Below are 10148 nucleotides of genomic sequence, written 5' to 3' on the forward strand. Positions count from 1 at the left end.
TATCAACATTAATCTTGAACCAAACAATTTTGTGTGTTTGATGGCAAGGCTTTCAGTGTTTGCATAAGCATATACTATAAGGATGATTGCAAAGATAGCCTAATAAAATCATATCTTCTAACTATGGTTACGATATAACAATAAACCCTAACCAATATATTCCCATCTGTCAGCTCGAGAATAAACATCGAATAGTGCGGTCTAAATCGCCATTCCAAACTTGTACACCATAGCCTACCTCAACCGCATTTAGCTTAGGAACAATCTGGCCCACCGAACAGAACATTTTCATGGTTGAACACTCTTCTATAACTAACCTTCCCAGATTTGGCCATTCAAAACTGTGATTCCCAGAGTAAAAATATTTAAGTTTTGGTAGCTTTATTAGTCTGACAGTGTGAACCTTAGGAAACACAAATTTTCCAAGAGAATCCTCTTCTATTTGTTCTAGAATATTCTCGAGCAAACCACACTGACTTACATATATTTCTTCCAGATTCTGCAGCCTTGGGATTATACTTGAGGGTATGAGTTTGACTAAATTGTTGCAGTTTTTAACTTCTAGGATACTAAGTTGACCGAATGATTCAGCCACAGTGTCTGTATGCCATAAAGTATTCACACACTCAAGGTGGTCAATCCTCAGTTTCTCCAAGCTTGGAAAAACAACCTGTAACAAATAGCAATTTATATATGAATAGGTTGGTTCAGAGTCAACAAAAACGTTGTGACTCGGAAGATATATCTTACCTTTTCAACAAAGAACACTTTAGCAGAGTTTGCAGATGAAACGAATGCCTCCATTTTAGAACAATTCATGATTCTTAGTTCTTTCAAAGAGGGCCACCTTAAAATAGACATCCTAGTACAAAAGCGGACCAAATTTGGTAGATTATCAAGTTCAATACTACATATCTGAGGGAGAATAATGTCATTTGGTTCTGATGTTCCTCCATCATATTCAACAATCGTTTTCACCGACTTACACAATTCAACTTTCAGTTTCTGGAGTCGAGGCACACCTCTAGCTACCCACACCGGGAAGATGCAATCAATGAAGTCACAACGTGTAACTTCAATAGAAGCAAGTCTCTGAAACCTACTCGTTTCGTTTGGAGACTTACTTCTATCCCACCATATTTGTCTCAAAATTGGTAGATTTTCTAAAAACTAAATCGACCAATTTGGTTAGTGAAACAGAAGCAAGATTTGGTGAGTTTGCGAGCGTTTAATGGTGAAGAGTTGTTCAAGTGAAGCACAATTAATAATATGAATTTCTTCCAATGTTTGCAATCTTGGAAGCATGTTGATTGGTCCAAGACTTAATAGTTGATCACAGCTGATGACTTTCAATACTTGAAGTTTACTAAAACTCTTTTCTGGAAGTCTGTTGTGCCATATGCCAATCATGCTGCTCAGGCCATTCAGGTATAATGCTTGCAAGTTAGGCAATGAAACCTACAAGTCCATCACTTGATGTTAGAGAGTGTATAATTAATTACATGTGTTCATTGAATATTAATAAAACTAGGTAACAAGCCCATCGACGCCGCAACGGGAATTTCGTTGGTATCGATTAAGTTTGTTACGACACCGGCCCTAAATCAAAAAAATAAATATGTTAATGCCCAAAACAGTATCGGCACATGTACAACTTATGATCAAAGCAATATGAATTCGGTGAGTATCGGTTAGGTTTGTTACGGTACCAGCACTAGAGCCAAAATTATCATTTATTTGAAATAAAATAGCAAAAAAAATATATTTAAAACAAAAATCGGTAAAAATAATAAATTCGTAAAATGAACATATTTAATACAAAAAAAAAACCCTACAAAAATTAGTATAAGTCAGGCGTTGGTAAAACCCAAGCATTTGCGGCGACTATTCGATGTGAATTCGGTTGGTATCGGTCAGGTTCGTTATCGTACCGGAACTAAAACAAAAAAAATTTCGTAAATGAACATATTTAGACAAAAAAAAACATATTTGAAAATAAAAAAAAGAATCAAATAAAATAGTCCAAAAACCAAAAACAAAATCGGTAAAACCCGGACATTGTTAAAGTCTTGGGCATTGTAGCGGCTAGTAGACGCGAATTCGATCGGTATCGGTTAGGCTCACGGTACCGGAACTAAACCCAAAAAACAAATTGTTAACATGAATATATTTAAACAAAATGAAAACCATAAAAAAAACATATTTGAAAACATAAAAAACTCAAATAAAATATTCAAAAAAAATTCTTTGTGGCACCAACCATGGATTTTAAGCTTGAAACATACCTTTTCATTGAAGAGATTATCTTCATGATGCAAATTATCAGAATCAACAAATGTTTTCATTTCAGGGCAACCTTTGATTTCAATCATATCCAATAATGGAAACTGCAAACTAGCACTCCCTTTGCAAAAACTTGAAAATTCTGGAAGATCTTCAAGACTAATGTGACATAATTCAGGCAGAACAATAATATCATCTTCCCCTTCATTAACAAATATTGTTTTCACCATCTTACACGAGCGTACCCTCAATTGTTGAAGTTGGACAAGGCTCTTTAATGCACAAACTGAGAAAAGATAGATCAGACCATCACATTCATATATATGCAGAGAATTTAAGTTTTGTAAGCTTGAATACGCATTAATATTCATGTTCCACCATAGATGTTTTAGTAGTGGTAACTTCCCCAAAATGAGGTCTCTAACACAAGGTAAAGTTGCTAAACTTGTATCATTTTCGTTGTGAATATCGTGTTTGTTAAGTTCGCACACCTCTTCTACAGAATCGCACCATTCTATGGAGAGTATTTCAAGACTTTGCAACATTTTTTGGACATATGATGGAAACACTAGTACTAGATTGTCACAGCCAAATATAATTAGGATCCTCAGGCTGTGGAAGTTTGCAGTCGAAAATCGATGGCCCCAAATGTCATTGACAGAATGTAGTTCACGAAGAGTCAACTCTTCCAGAGAAGGAAAGTCAACCTGCAATATTGGCACCGTCACGTAAAAAAGAAGATTTATAGTTTTACGGTTTAAAATAGAATTTAAACAACTTTAAGCCTGTTTGGCTTGTTTCCCTTGTAGATTATACTATAATGTTATTAATTGTTAATTTGACCTGTTTGAGATTAAAAAAAAAAACAAAAAAACAACCAAAATCCACTCGTTTATAAATAAACGGATAAAAATCCACCTGTATCAGCAACATAAGTCAGAAAGAAAGTTGTTACCTTTGAATTAAAAAGGGGTTCTTGTACCAAATTAGCATCCGCTTCAGGGCAGAAGCTCCAAACACTTGGTAAGAACTCAAGCTTTATCGACTTTAACTTTGACAATACAATTCGACTAGATGAATCACCCGCATCTTTAAATAATATTACTTTAAGATCTTCACATGATGACACATATAGTTTTGAAGCTCAGAAAGATCTCGGGCTGTGGTTTGTGAAATAAGGCCTTTAAGTTTGTGACAATCGGATACAAATAGAGTTCTTAGATTATGTAAGCATACATTTCCCATAGGATCAACCCACAAGCAAGTTAATTCCGGTAAAATACTCAGCATTAATTCACGAAGCTCACAAAACGATTGATCTGGGAGATTGTCATAACATATCATTCTAAGATCAGCAGCAGAAACAACCTTCAAGTTCTCCAAAACAGGAAATATTTTGGTGTCAATTAAAGATTCAACCCCGGTATAACCATAGACCTCTAAACATCTTAAGTGTTTGAAACCTTTCCTCAAGTCATGCACAATGCTGTTTAAATCTTCTAAATCATTTTCAATTGAGTAATCCAAGATTAAATGTTGAGCCGATTTTAACAGCTTATAAATCCCATCGTGTAAACTAAGACCTTGATGAAGTGTGAGTATTAAGGTTTTGGAGTATGAGTAACTGATCATCTGGCTCACATTCATCCCTATAAAGACTTTATATCTCACCAAGTTTCCAAATAGTAAATCTTTGGGGAAAAGATTGACATCTGGGATATGTGTCTCTAAGGTAGTCAAGTGAGATAAGTTCTTCAGTTCATCTAGTGTTGCTTGATTTTGGCTATTTTGACCGTGAAATCCCCATTGGCGAAAACTATTCATCATGTACAAGCATTCCAAGTTATACAAATTGGAGAAAACACCAAATGGAATCACTCTCAGACTTTTACAATCTGATAAATCTAAAAGCCGTAAGCGTGAGAGTTCTCTAATTTCCTTTGGTAATTTTTCAATATCTGAATGCATAAAGCTAAGAATTTCTAGGCGTTTTAGCTCTTTGATAAGTGACAAATCTCCTAACTTGCAATGTTCAAGGCACAAAGTTATGAGTTTTCTTAAAGTAAGAAATGATGGTGGTATAGATGGGATAGATACATGGTGCATGAGTACAACTTTGACATCTTTCATCCCATCAAAGTAATTTTTATTACCTGAAAATTGCACCAACTCCATAGAACCTTCTAGCCGCCACAACTGAAGCTTTGGGTAATCTATACCAATGGGAAACTCTTCAAGATTATTCAAAACCATCGAGATTGCATAATAATTACCTAGCTTGTTTTCACTAGATGAATCTAGATATTCAGGAATCATCTTTTCCAAAAACTTGTAAACACCCCTGCAAGCTACAGAGAGTAGAAAGTCACGAGTAACATCATGCATCTGAAAACAGTCTTCCACATCACTATCTAATAATAAACAACAAGCTTTGAGATTCTCAACTATTGTATGCACTCTGTCTCTTGCTTCTTCTAATGTATAAACATCTTGGAATAACCTTAAACCTATTCCGTATCTCACCAAATATTCAACTGGAATATCAAGGTCTTCTTTGAACAAGCTACAAAGCAAGAAACAAGCTTTTGTTTCTTCATCTTTTAGAAAGTTGAAACTTAACTCTAATGTAGCAAATACATTTGCATACACTCCTTTGACATCATTAACTGTAGAACTCCTTAACTGACAAAGTGCATCACGCCAAGCATGTTTACCCTTATGTCGTAAAGCACTTGCTACTGTCACAATTGCAAGAGGCAATCCTGAACATATTTTAGCAACTTTAACAGCGATCGGGTTAAGATCCGAAGATTCAACTGAATCACCAGCCATTTTCTTGAACAAATTCCAAGATTCCACTGGAGACAACACATCCATATGAAAATTTCTTTGAGTGTTCATAGCATTACATACATCTAAACTTCTTGATGTCAAGATAATCTTGCAGCCTTTATTAATATTACCTTGCGGGATCCCAATTGTTGCCAAATCAAGTGGCGTCCATAGATCATCCATTATGATCAAAATCCTCTTTACTTGATTCAGCCTCTCACGTAACCGAACCGTCCTCAAAAGCTCACCCTCCTCCTTCAAATTCAGCTCCAACATCTCCGCAAGATCACCTTGAAGCTTCCTCAAATTCGGTTTATGCGAAACCACCACCATCACCATTTCATCAAAAAGTTGATGCGCATACGCTTGTTTCGCAACTTCCTCCACAAAAGTAGTCTTCCCTATTCCACCCATACCATACACACCAATAATATTAACACCATCATCTTCCAATGCCTCCATCATCAATCTTAATTGCGTCTTTCTTGACTCAAAACCATCCAGCTCAGTAACACTACCACTAGACCATAAGGGAGGTAACCGCGCAGGGTGCGAAACACGATCAAACTTTCCGCCCTGTACGAGCTCATCAACCTCCATTGTAATCTTCTTGGCTTGTCTGCTACTTTTGTAAATCAACTTCAAGTTAGGACATGATCCACTAACACAAGTGTTACTTTTACCAGCTTCATTAGTTAAAAAGTTTTCGGATTCGGTTGTTAAATTGTTTGCTTTAGTAAGCCAAGCTTGTACACTAGGAAGAATGGTTTCGCCATTCCGATTGGCTGCATCTACTTGTTGTTGGACTCCAGATTGAGTGTTTTCTAGAGACGAGAGTTGAGTTGTTAAGGTGTTAATGTTGGTATCATGATGGAGGATGTAATTAACTGGCTGGATAACTGGGCGGGCTGTGTATTCGAGCAGCTTTGCGATTACGGAAACAGCAAGATCTACACCACTCATGGTTGTTGTTGGATTGAGAAGGTTCAATGGATAGAGTGTTTATCATAAAAAGCAAAAGTCAACGAACAAATTTGAAAGATCTCATGGACAGACAGAAGAGATGAAGCTGGTAACTGAAGACTAATTAATTACTAATCAACTCTGTATTTTGCATTTCTAAATTCCCAACCTATCCGTATCCCCGTCTCGTCTCTATAATTACACTAAAAAAACACTACATTTCTCTCTAATGTTTAATTAATATTATTTTATACTTTTATCATTATAATTTTCTCTCTCCACCCTATAGTTTACAAAAAATCACTACATTTTCCTCAAATTTACAAAAAATCATAATATTTTCTCTCTCCACCCTATAATTTACATTCACAACCACTCAAAACCCCACCCTATAATTTACAAACTCCACTCACAAAAGATTTAGGGGATGAGATGGGAATGCTCTAAGAAGTTGCCTTCGTATTGACTGTTGACTTTTGGAGCTGCCATTTTGTCTTTTTCTTTCTTTTTTAACGGCAACTTTCAATAAACTACTAGCTAGGTGCTAGGTATTGTTGGCTCAATTATTATTTGGTCCGATAATATTATGACCCAATCCATTAATTAAAAGAAGTTATTAATGGATTGCTTGATGACCAAGTTAGGGCTATTAGATTTCTTGTTAACTAAGTTATAATTAACATTATAAATAGGGGCAATCAAGTTAGTGCTTGTCAACATGAGATGCAATTGTTTGGAATTTTGGTTATGGTCTTTCTTGACGTGCAAGGCAAGGAAAGATTTAAATATAGGGTAGACAATTATAAACAATTAAATGTGATTAGATTTAATTATTAGTATAATTATTATGTCATATTATTTAGTAATCTTAGTTGTGTCTAAACGTGATATGTTAGATTATAAATGGAAAAGTGAATACGGTGCTTTTATGCACCCAAGCTTACACACAAAACCATCAAAACTACGTAGTTTGGCTAAATCTAATTAAAAAAAAATTCAATCTTATGTTACCTATTTTGTCTTCACTAAATCTGAATCCTTGGTTAAATCCCTACTATTGATAATCGTTCATCATAATGGATTAATCATAATTCTTTTTATTGAAATACATAAAGTATTATTCATTTATCATAAATCAAATTAACAATTTATTAAATCCAATTAAAGCCTAATTTTATTCTTTATTATTGATAATTCTCCTTGAATTTAGCATCTGATTCTTAATTTTCCAAATCAAAATGCAAATGCAGAAAGAAAGAAAAAAACTGAAATTCCCCAAATCAATATATAAAAAATCGAAGAAGAAAATGCATTACATGTGAGTTCTCAAATTCAATATTTTAATTATTTGATAATTCAAGTTTTAGCTTTAATTTCCATTTGAAATATACTTCTACAGCACCGTATTCACTTTCCCTTTATAAATACCCATGTTTTGGGGTATACAGGTTGTAATTGAGTCTTTATCAAGTTTCTCAATAATAAACGTACGTGGGTGGGTGTTAGCCAAATTAACGTGTCAAGTTGGTGTTTGTGTCTAATTAAAACCTGGTGTGACATTTGTCACTTTCGGTTCGCTTTGTATTTGTTTTTGTATTATAAACCTGACCTGTTTTGGTTTTTGAATCTTTGGATATTAGTAAAATAATGAATTTTATGTTGTAATCATGTTTCATACTTATCGTAGGTTTTAAACACTTACTGTATGCTCAAAACGATCTAAAACAAACTACGGGGACTAAAACTGCCAAAAAACCCCCCACTCGGCGTTGCGCGTAGGGCTGGTCTTAGTCCTACTCGTATCTCGGCCCACCCATCAGGTCACCAGAATAATTTTTTTGGTTTGTTTTCGATCGTTTAAGGTCCGAACTCGTGTTTTAACCATTCAAACCAACCAAGACTCCACCCGGTGTCGCACGTAGGGCTGGTCTTAGTCCTACTCGTTTCTCGACCCACCCATCAGGTCGCCGGAATTATTTTTTTGGTTCGTTTTTGATCGTTTAAGGCCCAAACTCGTGTTTTAACCATTCAAGCCAACCAAGACTCCACCCATATTATTTTAGAACCCTCCAAACATGTTTTTATCACTGGTCATAATTTATTTAAATCAAAAATTGTTTAAACAAAAGCATCAAAGTGTATCGGTTTATCCACCTAACAAACGCATTATCCTTTTCCTCAAACCCTAATACTTCCCCACAAGTACCCACTCAATCTCAGCCATTTCACCTGCTCATTTCACTTTCTTTTCCCAAATTGTTTTATCTTACAAATTGTTCTAGTTACTTTTGCTTAAGCTTGACTTTAAAAGTCAACGGAACCGAATCTTGCATTTAATCCATTACGGGTATATGTTTTTTATATTTTCATTTGTTCTAAGTTATTTTATCTTAAGAAGACCATTTTCATCTTTATTAAGGATTTTGGACCTTCAAACACATATTTCTGCATTTTAGGCACGTCTGGTCGTTTTCGGAAAGTTTGCTCGCTTAATTTTCTTATTTGAGTTTAGATTTGGAACTTTTACTTTATTTTAGTTCTATGGTTTTGGACATGTGGTAACCATCCTCGGTCTCATACCGAGTCAAGGACTGAACCAAAACCGAACACTCGTTTACGCACTTTTTTTAACTTTTGAACAACCATATTGTATGAAACACTTTAGATATGAGCTTTTCTTTATATTCTAGTTATTATATGGTTGATATGGAAGTGTAGAACATATCTTGGCTTGAACCCAGGTTTCGGGTAAAAACCAAGTAAAGCCGAAAACTCGTATTAACGAGATAGTCAATGTTCAAACCACCAAAAGTTCAACCTATCTTTTTAGTTATGTTTTACTTTATTTTACTTAAATTACTTAAGATTTTGGAAGTGTTGGAACATATCTTGGCTTACACCAATTTTCGGGTAAAAACCGGAGTAAAAGTCGAACTACTCGTTTTAACGAGCTATTCACCGTTCAAACCACCAAAAATCTTTCCTAACCTTTTTAACTTATGTTTCACTTTATATTATTTATATTTCTAAGATTATGGTATGTCAGAACTAAACTTGGTTTTATACTAAGATCGGGCCGACTTACACTCGCTTAAACCCGAGTTTGAGACTTTAATTAATAAAAATTCTCAAACTTTTTTAAGCTACTGATTTATTTAAATCATTCATATATTTAAACATTTTGGTATGTTGGATTTGGATTTGGCACTTTATCAAGTCCTAAACCGACTAAAACGAACAAAATCTTTAAAAGTCGGATCTTAATGCTTACATTAGCGAGATCGTGCACACTAGCACTAAACCAACTCTCCTATGTAAAGCTGAACAAAGGTTGAGTAAAACTAAACATCAAAGACTCGGTTTCATGTAAAACTCATTTTTATCTTATCCTTACTTTATTTAATCGCACTTTTGTAAAATACAACTTAAACTCCCGAAAAATCAAGCCTTGTTTTTATGAACTTTTATACCATTTATATTACATCTTCAAGACTCAATATTAACTCAAGGTCTTTCAATCAATGACATACACGTTAAACTGTTGGGCTCGCTTTCTTGGAGATTTTATTCTATGTTTTCTTCATCGACATCACTTTGTCCAAGCGAGTAATTTCATCCTCGTTTTCTCTTTTATATTTTGGGGTTAGCTTGCATACTTACTCAAAAAAATGATTTAAGACTTTATTCCTCAAAACGTAAACTCTAGTTTATGTGTTACTTAGAATAATTGCCTGATTGTGTGTTATATGCCCCATATGATTAATCGCTAAATGTTTATTGCTTTTGTTGGTTGGTCTCATCCTTATCCTCAATAAGTATGATCATACGCCCCTCATTGTAATTTGGTATTTTTTATCGATTAGAATAGAGCCTCATTTATTTATGATTTATATAATGCAATTGTCGTTATTATTTACGGTTTCACATAAGAGTTGTGGATTTTTGCCCCATATTATATATAAAAAATCATGGAATTTCTCACTAACTTGCGTGTTAACAAAATATATTTTATGCAACATTATAGGTTTGATTATTGGTTGATTGAAGATTTTTAAAGACGTTATTTTTAT

General features: G+C 34.4%; 1 protein-coding gene and 1 long non-coding RNA gene across 2 annotated transcripts; both read right to left on the minus strand.

The window, feature by feature from the left end:
- LOC143631746 (uncharacterized) lies at window positions 1-2530 on the minus strand. The gene is made up of 3 exons (XR_013153425.1): window positions 2286-2530; window positions 751-1458; window positions 1-670 (listed from the first exon to the last, which is right to left on the minus strand). It is a non-coding gene; the product is annotated as an uncharacterized LOC143631746 (long non-coding RNA).
- LOC143631760 (putative disease resistance protein At4g27220) lies at window positions 2531-6079 on the minus strand. The gene is made up of 3 exons (XM_077100412.1): window positions 3520-6079; window positions 2641-2990; window positions 2531-2555 (listed from the first exon to the last, which is right to left on the minus strand). Exons 1-3 carry the CDS (start codon window positions 6076-6078, stop codon window positions 2531-2533), a joined length of 2934 nt encoding a protein of 977 aa, XP_076956527.1. The 5' UTR covers window position 6079.
- Window positions 6080-10148: the final 4069 nt, after the last annotated feature.

This window comes from Bidens hawaiensis, unplaced genomic scaffold (assembly GCF_021521415.1).
Source record: "Bidens hawaiensis isolate Kalapana, Puna unplaced genomic scaffold, B.hawaiensis_p1.1 tig00006251_1, whole genome shotgun sequence".
Lineage (NCBI taxonomy): Eukaryota > Viridiplantae > Streptophyta > Magnoliopsida > Asterales > Asteraceae > Bidens > Bidens hawaiensis.